The 25506-nt window shown below is 45.6% G+C and overlaps 1 protein-coding gene across 1 annotated transcript in view; it reads right to left on the bottom strand.

Annotated features, from left to right (window-relative positions):
- NKAIN2 (sodium/potassium transporting ATPase interacting 2) overlaps positions 1 to 25506 on the bottom strand; it is a 1538622-nt gene that overhangs the window by 894831 nt on the left and 618285 nt on the right. The window contains exon 3 of the mRNA XM_063917263.1: positions 23241 to 23321. Within this exon, the coding sequence (XP_063773333.1) occupies positions 23241 to 23321 (81 nt within the window). The remainder of the gene's footprint in view (positions 1 to 23240; positions 23322 to 25506) is intronic.

Raw genomic sequence — 25506 nt, 5'->3', positions numbered from 1 at the left:
ACTCCGGCGCTCGGGGACAAACAAGGGACAAACGTACACGGATGCTACTCACCGTCACAAGTCTTGCACTCCGATCTTCTCCACTTACAGGTCCCTGTAAGGAGGCAAAGAGAAACAGCCGTGCAGGGCCTAACTCTACCCTAGTGTCACACCCTATACTAAATACAACAGCAGAGCCCTCAAACTAGCTCTGTGGGTGTGGTGCAACAAAACTATGCAAACACAGACATTTTGCCCTGCACGGTAACAACATACATCACAATATCGGAATGCAATATCACACGGTGTTGTCCCTTTAAATCCCTACCTGCCGCTGGAAGGGGGTGGGCACCGCACGGCCTACCCACCTCCTGTGCCTTCCCTTAGGTGGGCCTCAGATCTGCCTTCCTAAATACTTCGGGGTGGCCTGGGCCTAGCGCCCAGGGCCACCTGTATTCACCCCGGGGGCTCTAATTCACTGGGCCTAGCGCCCCCTAACTGCACACAGGCCGGAGGCCTGATTTCGCCCACGGGCCTAGCGCCCGCCTAACTCGCTGCCCGTTGGGTGACCTGGGCCTTGTGCCCAGGGTCACCTTATATATACCTATTCGGCCAAAATACACTAGGGCCTAATGCCCTCTATCTGTCCCACAGGCCTAGTGCCTGGATTGTGCCCCGGGCCTAGTGCCCGCCTAACTGGTGCCCGTTGGGTGACCTGGGCCTAATGCCCAGGGTCACCTTAATGTGTCCCTACTTGGCCACGGGCCAGGAGGGCCCGACTATGTGCCCACGGGCCGAGAGGGCCCGACTGAATGCCCACAGGCCGAGAGGGCCTGACTCTGCCCACGGGCCTAATGCCCGAACACCCGGTGGTCTAGGGAGGGGCGGGTACAGGGGCACCTGAGAAGGGCCTACCTGACCCGCTGGGAGAGGCACCAGGGGGGAGCTTCGGCAGCCCTTTGCTTCCCACCCCTGGTGACCCCTCCGCCGCTCTTCTTTAATCTTCGGCCGCTGGCCCGTCCTGGCCAGCGGCGCCGCCGTCGTCGCGCCGCGTCCAGCCGCCGATGGACATCTTCTTTCCGAGGGCTGGAGTCTTCAGGCCTCTTCAGCGGCCACCGGAGCTCTTCTCCTCTCCTCCGCGCGGCGTCTTCTTTCCTCTTCTTCCGCCCGTCTCTTCTGCCGCTCTTCGGCGCGGCCTTTTCTTCAGGCTCCCGCCCGGCGTCTGATGTCAGACGCCGGGGGCGGGGCCTATGACGCGGCGAGCGCCGATTGGCTCGCCGCGTCCCTCTCCGATTGGCTGCCGCTCCGGGAGCCGCGATTGGCTCCCGGAGGGCGCCAAGATTCAAACGCCCCCGCAGTCTCTGGTCCGGTGCAGGGAAAAAGGTAATCCCTGCACCGGACACCCGCCGCCACGCACCAAGGGCTGGGGACAGACAAGCTGCCCCAGCGCTGTCCCCAACTAGGGACAGCAACATGGATGTGCCCACAGGGCACATCCTTACATTTCCCCCCCCTTTTTCCTTTGTAGTCCCTACAAAGTTCTTCACAACGTCCATCGTCCGCGGGTCAGGGAATTCCGAGGTCCCTCCGGCGAGGTTGTGTTCGAAGGCCCAGCCCAGCCACAGGGCACATCCTTACACTGCCAATCACTGCTGATTGGGCAGACTGGCAGCATCCCACCACCACGTTGCTGTGGACATTAGCAGCCGCTAGGGAAATGTAATAGAAGTCCCCCTTACCTTGCTTGTGTATGCTAGAGGGCTGCAGAGACAAGCAGCAGTTAGGAAAATGTAGGTTCCCAATGGTCAGGAGCTGGCTGGGCTGGGGGGCAGGGTGCCATCTGCCCCCCAGGCCAGTGCAATTTAAGTGTTCCAGGGCCACTTGACTGCAGATTCCCTGTAAAAAGCTGGGCTGCTTGCTTGAGTCTGCCCCCCAAGTTGAAAGTTGCCAGCCAGCCCCTGCCAATGGTCACAATGTTCTGATCATCCATGGACCAACAAATATTTTGGCCATCAATGGTTAACTGATGTTTTTAAAAAATGGTCAATTTTTTTCTTTTTTTTTAAATAAAATCTTGTTAGATATGTTTTAAATAGATGTTCTTAATGTAATTCAATCATAAAAAAAAACCTGACAATTTCTAAACCGTTTTTTGAAAAAATGTAAGGCACAGAAGGTTCACAGGATAGTGCTCATACTGTGTATACAGATTATACTTTTATACTACTACTCTATATACTATACACAAAACATATGAGCTAATTCAGTAAGGATTGTAAATTCTGCTAAACAGCAGAATTTACAATCCTTTTGCTCGCATGCTGGGGACCGCCCATCACAAGGCACCCAGCGATGCTATCACATTGAAAATTGTGATTGAGCTGCAATTTCAGTATGATCGCTGAAATTGTGGATGCCTCCTGTCGGGGCAGCCTGGCTGCGACGGCAGGAGGCCTGCCACCATTTTTTACATTACAGCGGCTGCGTGTGACAACATGAAGCTACACCAATAATACCCACACCATGCCACCATGCATAGCCTGCCCTAATCAATATGATGCCTAGGCCGCCCCCTAACACCATCGCTAGTTCCGCCTCTGACCCTGCACCCCTTTTCCAGCACCATCACCCATAGCAGTCCTCATTTTGGTGCTCCTACCCCCTATATTTTAAACAGGAAGAGTGCACACATTCAGCCTATAGCCCAAAAAAGGGGCATGTTCTTGCTGGGAAGAGCCATGGCCACACAATAGTACCCCAATTCAAATTACACCACACAGTAGTGAAACTTTATTCACATTATATCATGCGATAGTGTCCCTTATTCACAGTACATCACACAATAGCACCACTTTACTTTATATACATTATTCCTCAGAGTAGTCCCCCTTATTCACATTACAACTCACTAAATTTCTCCTTATTCACATTACACCACACCATATTGCTCTTTATTCACACTACACCACACCATATTGCTCTTTATTCACATTACACCACACCATATTGCTCCCTATTCACATTACACCACACCGTATTGCTCTTTATTCACATTACACCACACAGTAGTGCCCTTTCTATACGTAACATATACATAGTAGAGCACCTTATACACTTAATGTCACACATTAGTAATGCATTTATACACATACCACACAGTAATGCCCCTCACACATATGACACACATTATTAATGTCTGTATACACATAATGTCCCTTACACATATGCCACACATGATTAATGCATTTATACACATGACATGACACACATAATGCTCCTTACACACATGCTGAACACTACTGCACAACCAACCCACTCGCACACATACTCACATGGCTGCTAACACTGTGACCTCTTCCTCTACTTGGATACAGATGTGTCATCATACATCTTGCCTCAATATGCCATGCAGCAGGAGATGCCTTGCGTGAGTCAGCTGGCAGCTCTGCTAATGTCAGGCGCCTTTTATGCTGAAAATGCATCTTATTTGCATTGCTATGTGGCTAGGATGCACATGCAGCTTCTGCTGATTAAAATTATATGCTGCATGTCTGTATACTGTGTGCTACTGTGGCTGTATCTGCATACGAAATGTTATGTTACAGTGATTTCCAGGAATACACTGTAATGTAGTATTTCATATGCAGATACAGCCGCAGTCACACACATAATATGGGCATGCTGCATATCATTTTAATCAGCAGAAGCTGCTTGTGCCCCTAGGCATTCCAAATGTCCTAGGCTCTGCCGCCACACCTTAGTTTCACAATTCCGCCCCCGCACCGCTCTGTCTCCGCCTCCACCTGTCAATCAATGCTAGCCATTAACATTAACTGTGCATGCACGCAGTAGGGGCCAATGGAAAACTGCAGTTGGATTGCTATTTGTGATCCAACCTGAATTAGGCCCATAGACATTAAACATGTTTTTTTGTCACCGTATTAGCAAATTTTACCACACTTTATTCTGATCATTTCCTTGAAGTCCCTAAAACAAAATCTTGAAAGACAATATAATGAGAACAAAATTACAGCCTTCTTTGATGTAATTTATAAAATGTACTCGTGCACACCACAAACTTCTTGGCTTTGCTCCACTCTCAGGAGATGTATTTACCACCAAGAAGTGTGTCTGGTTGAGCAATCATCCTTGTAAATGAAGCAAGCTTTTTTTTTTCTCTCTTTAAAATACTGCTCAATTTAGTCACATTTGTGGCTTTAATTAAACATGTGAGAGAGGAAATGTTAATACTGTTTTAAAAAACTTGGGTTTGTGAAGCTTTTTATTATTACACAGCCAGAAGTGCACTTCCCCACAGAAGGGCAACAAAATGGGTTCCATTAAGAGTATAGGAAGAAACGTAAAGATTAAAAGGTCTTAGTTGCACTGGTGTATCGGATCCCTAAACGCCAGTCCAACTAAGGCCTTCCAGTCTTTACATTTCTTCCCATACTCTTAATGGGACCCATTTTTTGCCTTACTGTGGGGTCAGCGTACTGGCAGTCACGATGCCAGCAGTCAGAATACCGAGGCTGGAATCCCGACACTGGTCAGAAGACTGATGCCTGGATCCCAACATGGATCACAATGCCAGCACCGGAATCTCGACGTCTGGCATTGTAAGTATTATGCCGGGGTGGGTTATCAGCAAGCTGCAGGGGGGAGGTTAGTTTTAGGCTGCGGGGAGGAGGAGTAACAATTAGGCTGCTGGAAGGGTTAGGTTTAGGCACTAAGGTGGTTGGGTTAGGGTTCGGTACAACTGGGGAGGGCTAGGGTTAGGCTGTGGGGGGGAGGAGTTATGGTCATGCTGCTGGAAGGAAGGGTTAGGTGGTAGGTGGTTAGAGTTAGAACACTTAAGGTGTTGGGATCCCTCATGTCGGGATTCCACTGTCGGTATTCTGACCGCCGGCATTCCAAGAGCCAGGATCCTAATACCATTAAGGTGTATCTATAGTGGTTGTAAGGTGTGTGGTGCACACAGGCCCCTGGGTCCAGGGGGGAGGCACAATGCACATTCTAAACCCAATTTAACTATACTTACTGCTACATTGGCTCAGTGCTTACTACAAAAATCACCATGAAAATGTCTGTTATGGCCATTTTCCCAGTGGTTTGTGCAATCACAGTAGAGATGTTCTCGGGAACAAGGGATGGGTGCCATTTTCTCAGAGACCTGCGCATGCGCAGTAAATTCTGGCACAATGCCAGAGTCTACTGCACCGCTGGAAAGGAGGTGTCCTGATCACAGTCTGCACATGGGCCCCCTCCTCCTAGGTTGGTATGCACTGTAGTTTGCCACGAGTGCTCTCACTCTGACCAACTCCTTTCAGTCTCTGGGGGTGATTCAGAGCTTATCGTAGATGTGCTAAATTTAGCACATCTATGATCAGATTCTCAGACATGCGGGGGGGGGGGGGCGCTCAGCACAGGGCTAGTCCGCCGCCCATGTCAGGCCCTGCTCCCCCCCCCCACATGGGTGCAAAAGCATCGCATGGTGGTGATGCTTTTGCACCCGCCGAGTAGCTCCCTGCCTGCGCAGCCTAGCTGCGCTGGCAGGCAGCTACCTGCCGCATTCCGTGTCTCAGCGGCTGCGTGTGATGTCATGCAGCCATCTCGGACCACCCCAACGGTCCGCCCCCACCAACGACGTTCTAATGCCGTTGGCACACCCCCTCCTTCCTCTGCCTGTCAATATGGCAGAGGAGATCGCAGCACAGCCATGAGATGCTTTCGCATCTCACTAGGCTTCACAGGGTGCACACATGCAGTGCGTCAACTGCGCAAGCACACTCCCCACAGGGCTTCAGACTGCGATCACTGCCGTTGGTCTGAATTAGGTCCTCTGCAACATTCTTTCTACAAATGCTGCCATTATGCACTGCAATGCTAGCCTTGTCATCTATCTAGTTGTATTTGTGTAAATGAAGTGGCATGGCAGGTCCTAAGCGGAGTTTTGCAATATGCAGCAGATCTTTGTGATTTGTAAATGACCTCCACAGTGTTTTGACTTTCTTCCCTTCCCAGATTAGACATTGCTTTGAACCCTGGTACATTTTGTTGCAAAATGTCTCAGTAGAGGAAGCGTAGAGTCAGCACTGGATCATGGATGTGCACGTTGATACTGCTTTTAAAAACTCCAAGTCTGTATTTTATTTCCAATTTTTTTCTCCCATGTCCATAGGAACCCATTGTAACATTATTTCCCACCCCCAATCAGAAATAGACCCCCCAGTGGCAAAATATCCCCAGCATCACTACGCCCACCTCTCTAGTGGTAATAGATCCGAGTGGCAGAGCCCCCTCACCCAAGTGTCAATAGGCCCCCCTTTGTTTAGTGTCCCACACTTCCCATGTGTCACTATATGTGTAATATGTTCATTTTATCTTTATGGGGCCTAATCTACCTTACCTCCTTCATGTCAGCTGATCACCGAACCAAACTCTATCTCATGCTTAACATTTAGTCAATACTAAGATTAATATGTGTTTAAAAGCTGATACTTTCAGGAACACTTCAGTTACTCCATGACTTAATATGCAATCACAGCCTAATTTAGAAAAGATGCTTACACAAATGCAATGCTATAAAACCCATGAAATGAGGAATTAATTTAAAAAATAATAATATAACGGTAATCAATCCAATTTATTATGACAAGAATATGAATATGTGATTGAATAAATGTTGCTATTACAATTGAACATAAACAATGACAATGGTGACAATGTGTCACCAGCAGTCTGATCCCGCAGAAAATGATGATTTGTAATATGTAACATAATCGCATTGCTCTTTAAACTTTTTTTTGTCTTTGTCCAAAGTCCCATCCTCTCAGACATAATTACTAAGCCTTGGATGGAGATAAAGTGGACGGAGATAAAGTACTAGCCAATCGGCTCCTAACTGCCATGTTACAGGCTGGGTTTGAAAAATGGCAGTTAGAAGCTGATTGGCTGGTACTTTATCTCTATCCAAGACTTAGTAAATAGACCCCATAGTGCCTGATTCAGAGGTGTATGCAGCTGCATATGCAGATATGATTTTGGTAGCAGTGAACTTGATCAAATATGTTTATGACTCGTACAACTTTCAGACAGAAACTGAAATTACCAGGTGAAGCAATTCCACCTGGTGATTTCATGAAACACACGGGTCCTTTCTCTGTGTGAAAGGGTCAACCCGGGTTGAAATTTCCAGGACACAGGAATTTCGACCCAGGTTGACCCTTTCACACAGACAAAATACCCGTGTTGATCCGCAAATAACCGGGTCAAAATTCTCGACCCGGTAATTTGCTTGTCTGTGTGACAGTTGGGTCATGCAGGTCCCAGCAAAACTACCCGGTATTGAAATGTCGGGTAATTGCCGAGACTTTCAAACTTTTCTGTCTAAAAGTGGTATTAGATGGCACTGCTGGCATCTCACGTCTGCCGCTCATGCAGATAAATGGAAACATGGGGCACACATCGGTTGGACCATTTAACCTGTGTCTCTCCTAAGACAATGGGGCCTCTCCAGCAGCAAACAAATTTGCAGTGGCTAACTATAGAACACCCAGAAAATAGTCCTGATGTTTACCTCCCAATAAAAACGCTCCTCTGTGTTCGACATTGATATTGCAAGCACCGAGAACCGTAGCGTGGAGACATGACACCCGGAGCAGGGTCGTGTCACGGCGCCCCCACCCACCACCACCACACATACATAGATTCACACACATTTAGGCACAGACATACATAAACACACAAATATACAGATATATATACACACACACACACACACACACACACAAACACACAAATATACACAGACATACACATATACACACATACATACATAAACACACACATACTCACACATACTGTAAACAAAGAGATATATATATATATATACACACATAAACACACACATTCATGTATACACATTAGCACACAGACATATACACACATTTACACACAAACACAGATATAAACAAATAAACACACAGTATACACAGACATAAACACACAGTATACACACAGTAATTCTCACCAAGAGGGCAGCAGCAGAGAAGCTCCTCGTTCCAGCCTGGAGGGGCGGAGCTTCTATGCGATTGACAGGCTGGACCTCGTGGGTAGAAGGAAAAGACTGAGGAAAGGGAAGGGGTGGCCCCACATTGCCTGCATGTTCCAGGTCACTGAATGCAGATCCCTGACAGCCAAGAAGCTTCTTCTGACAAGACTCCAAACCTCCCCTCTTCCCTAACAACACACCACACTGCACTGCACTGGACTCTCTGTACTGTGCAATCAGTGATAAGCAACATGCAGAAAGTGTGGTGGCCACCCCTTCCCTCTCTACTAGTCATCTCCTCCTACCCCTGCCCGAGATCTCGGCTCTCAGCTGTGCAGTGAGCCAACGCCTTCTGTCCCCAGCAGCGCCTGGAGCAAAAGCTCCACTTGTTCCACCCTCCCTATGCCCCTGCAAGCACCTCTGAATCAGGCCGATTGTTGCACCTTAGCTCTCAGACTGATTAATCGACATTTCACAGGTTTATGGTTTTCTTTGTCTCAGAATATTTCTATTTGCTAAATCTAAATATACCGTAATTCTCTTCATAGCAGAACTATCTAAGTGATATTATTGCATTGGTTAGGACTGTCTGATTCTACTGATGTCAAAAATAGGCAAGTTTTCCTTATCCAGGATCTTGTGTTTTTCGCATGATACCTGTAGCAGGTACATTTTACAGCAGAAAAAAAAATGTGAAAAAGTCAGTTATTTTTGCAGTTAAATTTACGCAATCAATTGATTCCCCCCCTCTTTGCCTGTATTTATCTTCTGGAGGGAACTAGGTGAGAGCTAGTGAGGCACTCCTGGCAACGTACTAATGATTATTAGTTATACATGCCTACTCTCCTGGAATGGATAGGAGGCTCCTGAAAATTGGGTGGCACCCGGAAAAGTGGGCAAGCCTTCTGCATCCAGCTTGCACCCATTGAACTGTCTACTGCTCACCCCACATCTAGTGGAAAAGTGGGAGGAGTTGATGGCATGATTCACGCTGATTGAGTCATTGCGGCCCTGTCCCCTGCTTTACAATGCCGGTTATGCAGTCATTGTATAGTGGGGGGGTGGAGCCTTGATGACACAATCGCAGGGAACCGCCAGAAAAGTCAGCATATGTTATTAGTGCGAGAAGCCAAATTCACCTACTACCTGTAATTTATAAGCTCTGCACAGGGTTTTTCTTATCCTCTCTTCCCTATCTGAAGCTCTCTGGTTGCTAAATGAAACATCTTTGAAGTAACTGGAAAAGATTGAAAATAATCCACTTCTCCATAGTTAACTTCAATAAAGTACTAAAAAAGGAAATTGAGTGACTTCAACCAATTCTTTCTACACTCAGAAATCGGACATTAAGAATCATTTGATTTTTGAAAACTGCTCTGACTGAGGTCTTTTTTGTTCAAATGAAGCCTATTGCAGGGTGAAAAGTGCGAATGAAAATTAAAACTTTTATTATGGAGTTAATTGTCTTTTAACCTAAAATGCAGATTAAGTTTCTTTTAAAAGTATTTTTTATTGAAGCAAAAGCAGAACTCACCCTTCAGCCAAACTAATGGGAGTATCACAGAAAAGAGCATGAGTCTCATACCACTGAGTACAGCACGTGCAGTGGCGTAACTCCCACCCCCACAGCCACTGTGGAGCAGAGCCAGCCCTAATCAATATGATGCCCTAGGCAAGATTTTGGCTGGTGCCACCAAGCACTTCTGCTAGTTCCGGCTCTGAGCCTGCAAACCTTTCCCATCATCACACCTCAGTCATAGTAGTCCTCATTTTGGTGCTCCTACCCCCCGAATTTTAAATAGGAACAGTGCACACACTTGGCGCGCAGCCCACAAAGGGGCATGTTCTTTTGGGAAGGGGCATGGCCGAACAATAGTACCCCCAATTTAAATTATGACACACAGTAGTGCAACTTTATTCACATTATATCATGCAATAGTGTCCATTCTTCACATTATATCACACATTAGTACCACTATACCTTATATACATTACTAATCGCAGTAGTGCCCCTTATTCACATTACATCACACTTAATTGCTCCTTATTCACATTACACCACACCATATTGTTCTTTATTCACATGAGACCACACAGTAGTATCTTTTCTATACATTACGCCACACAGTAGAGCACCTTATACACATAATGCCATACATTAGTAATGCCTTTATACACATAATACCAAATAGTAATGCACCTTACACACATATGACACACATTATTAATGTCCTTATAAACATAATGCACCTTACACATTATGCCAACCTTTATTAATGCCCTTATATACTTAATGACACACATAATGCCCCTTACACATACTGTATGTGGCACATTATTTATGCATTTATACACATAACACATATAATGCCCCTTACACATACGCCGAACACTATTGTACAATGAACCTACACAAAAACAGCACTTACATGTCCACTAACACTGTGACCTCTACCTCTGCTTGGATACAGATGTGTCCTCATACATCTTACCTCAATATGCCATGCAGCTCTTGTCCAGCTCTGCTAACGTTGGGTGCCTTTTTTTTTGTTGCAGAAAATGTGTCTTATTTTCATTGCTATGTGACTAGGAATATAATGATAATTAGCATGCCTATATTCTGTGTGCGACTGTGGCTGCATCTGCATAAGAAATGCTATGTTACAGTGATTTCCAGGAATACACTGTAACGTAGCATTTTGTATGCAGATACAGCCACAGTCACACACAGAATATAGGCATGCTGTATATCATTTTAATCCACAGAAGCTGCTTGTGCCCCTAGGCATTTCAAATGCCCTAGTTTGCCTATGCCTAGAGCTGGCTTACTGCGGAGGCTTGGAGGCACAGGGCTGCGGGGGCGCAGCCACTGACTGCTGCTGTGTGTGAGTTTGGGAAGGATCCGGAGGGCGTAGAGCTCACCTCTCCTGTGTCCCTCCTGGGTCTCCGGTGGCGGCGGTGTGTCTGTCAAATGAAGTGCTGGTTCATGAGCCAATCAGAGCTCGCGGACCGGCAGCCAATCAGGAGCTGCAGCTGCCGGTCTGCGAGCTCGGATTGGCTCACGAACCGGCTTTTCATTTGACAGACACGCCGCTGGAGACACAGGATGGACACAGGAGAGGCGCACGATGTGCCCTCTGGCTCCTTCCCGTACTTACAGACTGTACCCTGCTTCCCATATAGCACAGAAGCGGGGTGAGGGTGTGTACTTGGTGCTGGGTGGCCATATTTGGCACTGGGGCATATGTGTAATTGGCACTGAAGGGGGCATATGGGGCACTGTGGGCATATGTGTATCTGGCACTAGGAGGGCATATTTGGCACTGGGGCATATGTGTATCTGGTACTGTGGGGGCATATTTGTCACTGGGGGCATATTTGTCACTGACACTATGGGGGCATATTTTTATCTGGCACTGTGGGGAAATATCTGGCACTGGGGCCATATGTGGCACTGGGGGCACAGCCCTAGCAACAAGCATTACCCCCTGATAACAAGCACGACACCTAGCTCATGAAATCCCTGGCAACAAGCATTACCCCCTAGCAATGAGCATGACATCCAGTGCATGAAACCCTTGGCAATGAATTTTACCCCCTGGCAATGAGCTTGACACCCAGCACATGATCCCCCTGGCAACAAGCATAACACCTAGCACATGAAACCCCTGGCAATGAGCATGACACCCTGAGCATGAAAACCCCTGGCACTGTGCATGAAACCAAGAGCATATAACCCCTGGCAATGAGCAGGTAATTTAAAAGTAATTACAAGCCTTACTGTAGGGCTTAATGTGTAATGGGCATTGCGGTGTGTGGCATAATGTGTCACAGACATTGCGGTGTGTGGCATAATGTGTCACGGATATTGCGGTGTGTATCATAATGTGTCACAGGCATTACGGTGTGTGGTATGCTGTGGTATAATGTCTCAGGGGCATTGCAGTGTGTGGCATAATGTATAACGGGCATTGCAGTGTGTGGCATATGGTATAACGGGCATTGCGGTATGTGTAACAGGCATTACGGTGTGTGGCATATTATATCACGGGCATTGTGGTATGTGGTATAATGTCTCAGGGGTATTGCAGTGTGTGGCATAATGTATAACGGGCATTGTGGTGTGCAGGGCCGGACTGGGACCAAAAATAGGCCCTGGCATTTTTTAAGCACACAGGCCCACCTCAGTGTCAGCATCTGACTCCTCCCCTTACTATTCCCAACTCCTCCTACTACTTAGTCTATGCACTTACAAATATAATTAATATTATAACAACATACAAGTGTACATCATTCTGTATTAAAATACACACAACCATTGGTTGAAGTGGAAATGTTGAAGTGGGGGTATGGAAAAAATAAGAATTTACTCACCGGTAATTCTTTTTCTCATAGTCCGTAGTGGATGCTGGGTACTCCGTAAGGACCATGGGGTATAGACGGGCTCCGCAGGAGACTGGGCACTCTTAAAAGAAAGATTAGGTACTCTATCTGGTGTGCACTGGCTCCTCCCTCTATGCCCCTCCTCCAGACCTCAGTTAGGGAAACTGTGCCCGGAAGAGCTGACATTACTAGGAAAGGATTTGGAATCCAGGGTAAGACTCATACCAGCCACACCAATCACACTGTACAACTCATGATAACTATACCCAGTTAACAGTATGAACAATAACTGAGCCTCTCTCAACAGATGGCTCATACAATAACCCTTTAGTTAAGCAATAACTATATACATGTATTGCAGAGAGTCCGCACTTGGGACGGGCTCCCAGCATCCACTACGGACTATGAGAAATAGAATTACCGGTGAGTAAATTCTTATTTTCTCTGACGTCCTAGTGGATGCTGGGTACTCCGTAAGGACCATGGGGATTATACCAAAGCTCCCAAACGGGCGGGAGAGTGCGGATGACTCTGCAGCACCGAATGAGCAAACTCAAGGTCCTCCTCAGCCAGGGTATCAAACTTGTAGAATTTTGCAAAAGTGTTTGAACCCGACCAAGTAGCAGCTCGGCAAAGTTGTAAAGCCGAGACCCCCTCGGGCAGCCGCCCAAGAAGAGCCCACCTTCCTCGTGGAATGGGCTTTTACTGATTTAGGATGCGGCAGTCCAGCCGTAGAATGAGCAAGCTGAATGGTGCTACAGATCCAGCGAGAAATAGTCTGCTTTGAAGCAGGAGCACCCAGCTTGTTGGGTGCATGCAGGATAAATAGCGAGTCAGTTTTTCTGACTCTAGCCGTCCTGGAAACATAAAGTTTCAGGGCCCGGACTACGTCCAGCAACTTGGAATCCTCCAAGTCCCTAGTAGCCGCAGGCACCACAATAGGTTGGTTCAAATGAAACGATGATACCACCTTAGGGAGAAATTGGGGACGAGTCCTCCATTCTGCCCTTTCCATATGGAAGATCAGATATGGGCTTTTACATGACAAAGCCGCCAATTCTGACACACGCCTAGTCCAAGCTAAGGCCAAAAGCATGACCACTTTCCACGTGAGATATTTTAGCTCCACGGTCTTAAGTTGCTCAAACCAGTGGGATTTTAGGAATCCAACACACGTTAAGATCCCAAGGTGCCACTGGAGGCACAAAAGGGGCTGAATATGCAGCACCCCTGTAACAACGTCAGAACTTCAGGCAGTGAAGCCAGTTCTTTTTGAGAGAAAAAGGGATAGGGCCGAAATCTTGGCCTTTATGGATCCTAATTTTAGGCCCATAGTCACTCCTGACTGTAGGAAGTGCAGGAATCGACCCCCCTGGAATTCCTCTGTAGGGCCTTCCCGGCCACACACCAAGCAACCTATTTTCGCCATATACAGTGAAAAAGTCTTGCTGTCACGTCTTTCCTAGCCTTTATCAGCGTAGGAATAACTGCATCCGGAATGCCCTTTTCCGCTAGGATCCGGCGTTCAACCGCCATGCCGTCCAACGCAGCCGCGGTAAGTCTTGGATCAGACAGGATCCCTGTTGCAACATGTCCTGACTGAGAGGCAGAGGCCATGGGTCCTCTGAGAGCACCTCTTGCAGTTCCGGGTACCGAGTCCTTCTTGGCCAATCCGGAGCAAAGAATATTGTTCACACTCCTCCGTTTATTACAATTCTCAGCCCTTGGGTCTGAGAGGAAGATGAGGGAATATATAGACCAACTGGAACACCCACGGTGTTACTAGTGCGACCACATCTATCGCCTGAGAGTCCCTTGACCCAGCGTAAAACCTTTTTTATCTTTTTATTGAGGTGGGACGCCATGTAGTCCACCTGAGGCAGTTTCCATCAATTTGCAAAACTGCGTGAAGACTCCCTGATGAAGTCACCACTTTCCCGGGTGGAGGTCGTGTCCACTCCCGGAATGACCACTGCTGACAGTGCGCTTACTTGATTCTCCGCCCAGCGAAGAATTCTGGTGGCTTCTACCCTTGCCACACTGCTCCTTGTGCCGCCCTGGCGGTTCACATGAGCCCCTGCGGTCTGACTGGATTAGAACCGGTTGGTAGCGAAGCAGGAACTCCGCTTGACTTAGGGCGTTGTATATGGCCCTTAGTTCCAGGATATTGATGTGAAGGCAAGTCTGTTGGCTTGACCACAAACCTTGGAATTTTCTTCCCTGTGTAACTGCCCCCACCCTCGGAGGCTTGCATCCGTGGTCACCAGGACCCAGTCCTGAATGCCGAATCTGCGGCCCTCGAGAAGGTGAGCACTCCGCAGCCACCACAGGAGAGACACCCTGGCCCTGGGGGATAGGGTGATTAACCGATGCATCTGAAGATGTGATCCGGACCACTTGTCCAGTAAGTTCCATTGTCCTTGCATGGAACCAGCCGAAGGGGATGGCCTCGTATGATGCCATCATCCTTCCCAGGACTCGAGTGCAGTGATGCACTGACACCTGTTTTGGTTTTCAATGGATTCCTGACCAGTGTCATGAGCTCCTGAGCTCTCTCTATCGGGAGATAAACCCTCTTCTGGTCTGTGTCTAGTATCATGCCTAGGCGAGGCAGATGAGCTGTAGGAACCAACTGCGACTTTGGAATATATAGAATCCAGTCGTGTTGCCGTTTCACTTCCAGAGAAGGTGATACGCTGTCCAGCAACTGCTCTCTTGATCTCGCTTTTATGAGGAGATCATCCAAGTATGTGATAATAGTGACACCTTGCTTCCGCAGGAGCACCATCATATCCGCCATTACCTTGGTAATGACAATCCCGTACCGCAATTCTGAGGTACGCCTGATGAGGTGGATAAATGGGGACACGAAGGTATGCATCCCTTATGTCCCGATTCATTTCAGGCATGCAATGACCGCTCTTAGCGATTCCATCTTGAACCTGAACCTTTTCAGGTATATGTTCAGGGATTTTAATTCAATATGGGTCTAACCGAACCGTCTGGTTTCGGGATTATAACATGGTCGAATAATAACACCCTCTTGTTGAAGGAGGGGACCCTTGACCACCACCTGTTGAAGATACAATTTACGAATTGCAGTTAACACTGGCTCCCTCTCTTGGGGGGGAAGCCCGCCGGGTCCTCGGTGAGGGGGCATCTTCTCACAGTCCAGCCTGTATCCCTGCGATACAATTTCTATTGCCCAGGGATCTAACAGGGAGTGAACCCACTTGTGGCTGAACTTACGAAGGCGTGTCCCCATCGGGCCTAGCTCCGCCTGTGGAGCCCCAGCGATATGCGGTGGATTTTTGTAGAGGCCGGGGAGGACTTCTGTTCCTGGGGACTAGCTGTGTTGTACAGCTTCTTTCCTCTGCCCCCAGCTCTGACAAGAAAGGACGCACCTCAGACTTTCTTGTTTCTTTATTCGAAAAGCTGCATTTAATAATGTCGTGCTTTCCAAGGCTGTGCAGTAATATAAGGCAAAATATCAGAATTACCAGCTATAACTGTGGAGACCAGGCCCGAGAACCTTTCTCCACACAATCCTCAGCCTTCCATATGCCTCTTAAGTCGGCATCATCTGTCCAATGTATATTCTACAGGACACGTCAAGCAGAAATCGACATAGCTTTTGTCTCTAGGACCCAGTATACTCATGTCCCTTTGGGCATGCTTTATAATTATATATCTATCTATCACTTAAGATAGCATCTTAAAATATTTATATGCATACTAGGGTCTCAATCTCTGCTGATAAGGTACCTGTCCACGCTGCCACAGCGCTATAAACCCATGCCGACACAATCGCCGGTCTGGGTAGTATACTCGAATGTGCACGCTATCTGCAGGATCCCTGAGAATAGCTAGTGCAAACAGGACACCCAAGGGGAAGATTCTCAACACATCCTGGCCCTAGTGGGGAAAGGATACAGCCTGAGAATTCTCTTGTGGGAAGCTGCCGTCTCTTGTCTGGAGATTCCCGCTCTTTTTCCTCATGAGAGGAGGGAAATTTACCTCAGCATTCTTCCCCTTAACATGTGTACTCTCGTGTCAGGGACAGATGAGTCATCAGTGATATGCAAATCATCTTTTATTCCAATAATCATATATTGAATATCTTTTAGCCCTCTTGGCTGTAACTTTGCATTATCGTAGTCGACAGTGGAGTTAAACTCCGTGTCGATACTTTGTTATTTTGGATAGTGAACATAGAGAGACTCTGAAGGACTCTGTGACATAGGGACAGACCAGGGTAGATTTCCTTTCTGTTCCCTAACCTTTTGTGCAATAATTTTACCTCAGCACTTACACATATCCAAACAGGTGTCGGCGTTGTTGACGGAGACACCCTCCCACACACTTATCCGCTCTATCACCTCCTTAGAGGAGCCTTTTACCTCAGACATGTCGACACACGCGTACCGACACACCACACACACAGGGGATGCTCTATTTGAAGACAGTTCCCCCACCAGGCCCTTTGGAGAGACAGAGAGAGAGTATGCCAGCACACACCACAGCGCTATATAATACAGGGATGTACACTATACTGAGTGATTTTTCCCCTATAGCAGCTTATATACACAGTTTTGCGCCTAAATTTATGTGCCCCCCCTCTCTTTTTTACCCTTTGTGTACCAGGATACTGCAGGGGAGAGCCTGGGGAGCTTCCTTCTAGCTGAGCTGTGAAGAGAAAATGGCGCCGGTGTGCTGAGGAAGAAGGCCCGGCCCCCTCAGCGGCGGGCTTCTGTCCTTTTATGTACTTTAATGGCGGGGGGTTAATGTACATATACAGTTTATCAGACTGTATTATGTGCTTTTCGCAAAGTAAGGTAATCTAATTGCTGCCCAGGGCGCCCCCCCCAGCGCCCTGCACCCATCAGTGACCGGAGTGTGTGGTGTGCTAAGGGAGCAATGGCGTACAGCTGCAGTGCTGTGCGCTACCTTAATGAAGACCGGAGTCTTCAGCCGCCGATTTTCAACTTCTCTTCGTTCTTCTTTCTCTGCAAGGGGGACGGCAGCGCGGCTCCGGGACCGGACGACCGAGGACTGGGCCTGTGTTCGATCCCTCTGGAGCTAATGGTGTCCACTGTCCAGTAGCCTTAGAAGCCCAAGCTAGCTGCAAGCAGGTAGGTTCGCTTCTCTCCCCTCAGTCCCACGTAGCAGATCTCACTGAAAATAAAAAACCTAACAAATACTTTCTTTTCTAGGAAGCTCAGGAGAGCCCCTAGGGAGCATCCAGCTCTGGCCGGGCACAGATACTAACTGAGGTCTGGAGGAGGGGCATAGAGGGAGGAGCCAGTGCACACCAGATATAGTACCTAATCTTTCTTTTAAGAGTGCCCAGTCTCCTGCGGAGTCCGTCTATACCCCATGGTCCTTACGGAGTACCCAGCATCCACTAGGACGTCAGAGAAATAAAGGTTGTAACTAAGCGGGCGTGCTCCAGAAAAGGGGCATGGACACGCACTCCCGGCGGGGCTAAGCGGCGACCAATCAGACAGAGAGTGTCCCATGTTTTGGTTTTAATTCATCAGCATGTTTGGGTTTTGGCAAAACCACCCTCAAGTGGTTTGGTTCGGATTTGGTTTTTGGATTGGTAGTCCATAATTGTTGCTAAAAATCAATAAAAACAGCTCAAATCATGTAATTTCTGCAATCCAAAGCACAAAGTTTGATTTTGAAATCAGAATTCCGAACCACGGGAAGATTCAAACTGGAATTCAGATCGGGTCTCCTCTGGGGATCCAGATCAGGCTTTGGTTTGGAGTCATAAAATTCATGTTGATTCAGATTTCTGGAGAACTGAACAACATATCTCTAGTATATACAATGTGAGATTTTGCAGTGGCGAAGTGATAGCAATTACTATCACTTCACTATTAAGCTCTTCGCTAGGACAGCCTCTTATTGAAGTTGCTGCCTCAGCACCAACTAATTGATAAATACCAATAAGTAAAACATTCCTTTTTGTGAATTGCAACAGATTGCAGGAAATGGCAAAAATAATAAAAAAATTTTTTTGACTGAATTACAGTTCTTTTTTATTTAATTCTTTATTACTCCCTGTGCGCCTATTGTACAAATTACAATTATATGCATGTTTAAATAGTGGGAGAGAAGTGGCTATGTACTGTATAGTCATTTCAGTTACCCTCAAAGGCAGAATAACAGCATCTGACAATGGGGTCTGCACACTATAGATTTTCTTCATACAGCAATTATTTTAATCAGTATTTTGCTTAATTCAACTCAATTACTTTTGATTGAGCTGGTAGTGGATTAAAATAGGGTCATGTAAAAGTGTAAAAAGTATGAATTAAATTTCTCATTGAAATGCCTATATATAAATGTTATTACTATAACAATCCCTCTGGCAATGCTTAGTACATAGATGTATTGTTTGAGTACAACACATTTGTTGGAAGAATGTGATATAAAGCATAATTTATGTGTTTTTAAAGTGATACTAATAGGTTTGAAATTTCCCAACACAGAGCAGAACTATAATCTTACCTCCTGCGGTGACTTCTAAATAAAGCTATACTTTAATTCATTACTTGCTGAAGGGTATGTTTTATTCTGCATTTTATACCAATTTATTATACAAAAGTTTTCAGCCTCGACGTGTCATTTTATAATAAGAGGAAACACTTATGAGTGTCTTTATGGGTTGGTGTCATATTTATCCTCAGCTGTGAATGCACAAAAGGAAAAACATGAATGTGTAATGTGAATAACTGGCTTATAAGCAGTATGCCGAAAATGATATCTGATACGCTGCAGCTGTAGCACAGTGGCATCAAAGTCTTGTTTTATCTTTATTAATTGAAAATGTACCATTAGAAACAAAAAAGGTAACTGAACTAGAACTGAAGCACACGCCTGCATGTCTGTTACCTAATAATATTAGTACCTTACAATTTAAACTGCATTACAATATTTACAATAGAGAATTAAATTATCTACATATACTTGTATGTAGTTACAGAGCATGATATAAAGACGCCCAGGAGTGGATTGGCCATAGGGCAAACCAGGAAGATTTCTGGTAGGCAGATGTGTCTGTGGGGCCTGTTTTGTGTGTTGTCATGTGGCCCCACCCCCCACATGACAGGCAGCCCACTGCACTTAGTACATGGGTGGTCATTCCGAGTTGTTCGCTTGTTGCCGATTTTCGCTATGATGCGATTTGTTGCAAAATGCGCATGCGCAAGGCACGCAGGGCGCATGCGCTTAGTTATTTAACTAAAAACTTAGTAGATTTGCTGTGGATCCTGCGGCGCTTTTCAGTCGCTCTGCTGATCGGTGAATGATTGACAGGAAACGGGCGTTTCTGGGGGGTAACTGAGCGTTTTCTGGGAGTGTGCTAAAAAACGCAGTCAGGGAAAAACGCGAGAGTGTCTGGAGAAACGGGGGAGTGGCTGGTCGAATGCAGGGCGTGTTTGTGACGTCAAACCAGGAACTAAACGGACTGAGCTGACCGCAATCTAGGAGTAGGTCTGGAGCTACTCAGAAACTGCAAAGAATTATTTAGTAGTAATTCTGCTAATCTTTCGTTCGCTATTCTGCTAAGCTAAGATACACTCCCAGAGGGCGGCAGACCTAGCGTGTGCAATGCTGCTAAAAGCAGCTAGAGAACGAACAACTCGGAACGAAGGCCATTGTCCTCATTCACTCTGTTATTGCATCTCTGCAGTACAGCAACCCTGCCATTCAGTGACAGTGCCATGGCTACACGGAATGTTATACCTCTTGTGCTGCCCATGTCGGGCCACTTCTACAAATTTGCACAGGGCTTCTTTTAGTTCCCAATCCGCCTTGATTCTTAGCCATAACTGCAGCAAAAGACACAAGGAAGGTGCAATTGCATACAATCAGGCCCTATGAGGAGGGATCCCTCCCCTTTCAACAGACTCCACCCCCTCATCAGACAGCACCCCCATTAAGGATGCTTCCATAAATTGCCCGGGCTGGTTTTCCATCCCAATCTGCCCCTGGAGACGACCAAATAAGAATGATGAAATTGCAGCTGTATTTTGTTCTACTTCAGTTGGGCCTTCCTTTGGTATTCCGTACTGTAAACCTGTTTCACAGATCTATGTACACATTTCCAATGGTTGAATATCTGGGCATGTGCAGGTTTTTTTGTGACTACAGTCACAGCACACCTAAGACAAAGCATAATAGACAGCCCTAGTTTGTGGGAGTGGGAAGGCCAATGTTGGTCTCTTACAATAACTCTGAACCTGTCTGCTACACGTATCATTTATGGTAGAGCTTTTAGCCAGCACTGACTTTGTTCTTCTTATGTCTGTGTTTGCATAATTGTTAATTATTATCTATCCTAAGACAGCCATTCTGAGTAGCTTATCACATCATTTTACCATCAAGCACACCAGAAACAGAAAGCAGCAAATTAAATACCACCACCATAGATATATACACAACAGAAACAACCAAGTACTAATAAAGACAAATTAAAAAATAAAATGGAAAATCATATACCGTGCCATGTATTATGGAGGCATTCACAATAAACAACAACAACAACAGCTCTAATAGGTATAACCATCTAATCATGAAATACATTAAATGAGAATGGCAACATAATCACTGCAAGAATGCTCACTGATATCTGCAGACCTACAAACCTGCAGTCTTTCATCATGAGGAGATAGCACCACAACCAGTATAGACAGCAAGATGGTGACAAGCACATAGCCTGTGCACTGACAGCAGCTGACATCACACTTGCAATCTTCTGTTGGTCAACCCTGAGGCCACCAAGTGGCGACGTTGACCACACAGGAATCACCCAGAATGAGTGCACATAAATTGAATTTGGACACTATTTAATTAAGAAGGATTCTGTATGGAGAAAAGTTTCAATTGAGTGAAGAAGCCTGAACCCCAGGATTTAGAGGCAATCTAGATTCAACACCAGACTGGTTACAGACAAACAAATTAAGGCTTACCAGTAAGATCTATTATACAGCAGGATGCCACACATATGCACAATTAATTTACTTGACCATGCAAGCCATTCTGGTTGGACCAAACTAAAGCACTTGGTGAGACAAAGAATCATGACTATACATACTGTAGCAGAGGTGCTACCTGAAGAGTTATCTGTGAACCTCAAAGAAAAGAAATAAACAAAAAGGAAGTGTAGCAGTCACCCTCCACTATACTTATAAAGGGTAGTCCCTGACAGCCCCAACCTGATATTAGTAATCTTAGAGTATTGTCAGTTATGCAACTGAAATTACTGTGCTCTCGTTATCATTAATAAACTATTTTATCCCACAAACCCAACCTAGCTCATTATTCAGTACTTAAGGTACAAATACACAACTAATCACACTTTCCCTCTTTGTTGTACCCCTGAAGTAGTCCATCTGTATGGCCAAAATGCATAGAATATTGAGGTGCCTTATCCATGTGCTAATTATGTTTATCCTGCCTTCAGCTCACACCTGTAAGGAATCAGTACTAGCAGGACAGTAGAGAGCCTGGCTTGGCCCAGGTACTTTTCAGGGGCAGTGGCCTAATCAGAGGAGGTGTGGCCATGCATTATTTTTTGTTATTTTAAGCACCTCCCTTGCCATACTACAGTCCAGCACACAGCAGCATGTGCTAGGTTGAGGAGAAGAGCTGCAGCTGCTGCTGTCAGGTAAGGTGGAGGGAGCCCGGGGGCCCCTCCATCAGACCAGGGCCCGGGTAATTAGTACCCTCTCACCCCCCTCTCTTGGCACCACTGAGTACTGAGTCAGTACCAGCCCTTGGAAAAATTTGCAAAGTAGTAGCCTATTGGTTGCAGCCATTTTCAGGGGATATCCCGCAAATATTAAATTATAAATATTGGCATAAGTCTGGTGTCATTCAGACTGTTATGTTGGAGAAGCAGCTTCCGTGTTCGATATGAATTACCGATGCCGGGGGAGCAGCTGTAAGTATAACAACAGCGGCATCCAGGCCACCAGTATGCGAGCGGTAGTAAACCCCTTGTGGGTTCACTGCGGGCATGGTGTCTAGCTGTGCTGCACTCGCCTCACGTTATATTCTCCCTCCATGTGTGTCATGGACACCCATGGAGAAAGAAGCACTGGCATTGTACCACTGTGCGGGATTCCGGCGTTGGCTTTGTGAACACTATGATCCCATGCGGAGGTATGTTAACCGCTTCCTTCTAATATGGAATCTGTAGTAACAGGCAAGCATGGGGGACATGTTCAGGTAAGTATACCAGTTATTTCAGCTATATTGTTCCGTTTAGAAACACAAAGCCTGTTATATGTCATATAGTTTCTATAATAGTTTGGATAGTAAGGTTGTGTTTATTTCAAATGATTGCAGAGTTTGTAAAATTACATTGAATGATTTATTAGGGCCGCACTGCAGGTTCGGTTCATCTTAAGCAACTATGTTGAAAATAAATAAATTCTACTGAAATTGCTGATGGCACCATTTCCAACATGCTGATAAGACCACTTATGCAGGGAAAAACTCTGCGATCCCAGCAAATTTGGGAACAACTTAATGCGTGCTCCATAGCTACATTTACTAATAATATCTGATGTACACATGGAAATTAGACATGAAGGCATTGGACCCATTACACATTACATATTAAGAAAACATATAATCACCTCTAAAAGGATAACACAAAGTCTTACTGTATCAAAAAGACACAAAGAGCTGTTAACTAGCATAAAAATAATATATCATAAATGTCAATAGCTTTATCTTATTTACCTATACCCTACACAAGTTGACTTAATGGACAACTGTTATATTATAATTAGGAAAATCAACTTACCTTGGAAAGTTCCCCAGCTTCCAAATAGAAACAAATAATAAATACATTCCAAGACACCCAAAGGACGAGCCAGACAGCATACTGCAGAGGTAAAAAGGAAGATAGTCAGATGGTTTAGGAACGGTACATTTTGTCTGATTAACAATATAAATGTACTCAGGCAGGATAAAGGGAATACGCTATTACTATTACAATATCTCAGAAATGAATGTGGCATTATGGGGATGTAGCAGAAATGTAGCACAGTGACCATAATTTCTCCATCATAGCATGCATGGAACTAAATGTGAAAATGTGTCTATATACAGAGCTGTATGCATTGTTGCAGCTCGACTCTGGGTACCATAGCCAACATCATTATCAGTGAGGACTTGCACCATCCCAAAACTAGGTGCAGAAGAGCCACCTAAAACAGGTGTACTTAGGAGCATGTACAACTGTGCATAGCCCACAATCCTGTCCACATAGAGTAGCCTATGTGAGAATGCCCCAGTTACTCTCCTTCAATTGCAAGTGAAGATGTGTTCAGATTGCCTACAACTCTACCCATCAGCCCATATATCTTTTTATTGTTTATTAAAGATTACATGGTGTAAAGTGCATGGCGTCAATTCAAATAGGGGTGAGTTGCTGTTGCAACATCATATAAATGCCAGCAACGGCACCTGAACTCACTCCCCACAAGGCCCGATCTAGCACTGGACCTACTAATTATTTGTATACAGCCCCATGGCTTAGCTTTAAAAAATAAAATTATTCAATTAGGTTTTTAAATATGTATATTTATTCACGAAACTAAATATCAAATTAATCATAATATTGTCATTCTGTACTCTGCATTTAAAGTATTACAAATATGACATAAGATGGTCTACTTTTTCACATTCAAGACTCCTAAAAACATATGTGTGCAAGGGGGAGAATATGCAATAGCCTTCAAATTGCAGACAGCCCTGATATATCAGTGTTTAGCCTGTAGCTTTAAAGCCACAGTCATTAAAATGGCAATACAAACCTGATTTTTAAATTATTGCCACTTTAAATCTATGGTCTCCATGTGACTCATTAGCTATTATATATACTGCTATGTCTACTTGTTTAGGGTGATATTCGTCTTAGAAAAAGGGGCTGTGAGATTTTTGCATTCATTTTGATCTTCTTTTAACATGGTGCATTCAATTAATAGAAATGATAACAAATATATTTTTTTCCTAGAATGTCTTACATCACCTTGCTGATAATGTTGCCTTGTGCGCATTTGTTTTTCCTATATTTGTTCTTGTTCCTTACCTTGCTTAGGTTTCTGTCTGTTGGAGTGGTTATTGATTATGAATTGCTAGTCTCTCACTGTGTTTTCATGGGGATCAGTATAATATCCTGGCTGTTAGGATCCCGGCGGTCAGGAGGCCAAAGCCAGGATCCTGACAGCCGGAATACCAGCAGGGAGTGCAGCATATCCCTTCGTGGGCTCGCTACACTCGCCACGCTTCGGGCCCGGTGGTAACCTTCGATTGCCACAGGGTTATATTCCCCCTCAGGTGGTAGCGTGAACCTCCACCCGAGTGGGGATTTCGGCTGGTGGTCAGTATTCCAACCGCTGGTATTTTCCCTGGTGTCAGGATTCCGGTGTCAGCCTCCTGCCAGCTGGGATCCCGACAACCGGTATATTGACTGCCTCCGGTTTTCATGGCCCCTGCTCCTCTGTTCTCCATGAGTCTCATGTCAAATATTTAGCTTTTAATTTTAATGTATTTATGTCCAAATGTATAAGGTTTTCAAAGTACCATTTTTAGGTTTTAGATGTTTTTGGGCTTTATTCATAGCATTGCTTATGTTGTTGATATTGGGGTTGTTTTTTCACTCACTGTTAAGGTATTGTCTGCTTATTGTCTAACCCCTCCTAGCTAAGTTCTCGTGGGCTCTGCCCTTTTGGAAACCAAAGTCTTCCTGTCTTGGCCTTCCCTTTATCTGTATCTACATACTGTATATGTCACGCAAACCTGATTTTTGCCTTTAGCTACATACAGTAGGTTTTGCCAAAATGTGTTTGTTCTTAATTGTTGATGTCCTTGTTACTAAGGGGTTACCATCTCTTACAATTAATGCTTCCCTTTTCTTGATTGCACTTATTCTAACCTTTCACTGTTCTATTCCGTATGCTCTCCTCAACTTGTTCTACGCCTCCCTAATGTGGTATTACACTCTATCTCATTATTTCATAATGCTGACATTATCCTGACATTATCCTTCACCACTGAAAGTCCCA

This window comes from Pseudophryne corroboree, chromosome 4, assembly GCF_028390025.1.
Source record: "Pseudophryne corroboree isolate aPseCor3 chromosome 4, aPseCor3.hap2, whole genome shotgun sequence".
Lineage (NCBI taxonomy): Eukaryota > Metazoa > Chordata > Amphibia > Anura > Myobatrachidae > Pseudophryne > Pseudophryne corroboree.
This window is presented reverse-complemented; position numbering and strand designations above follow the sequence as displayed.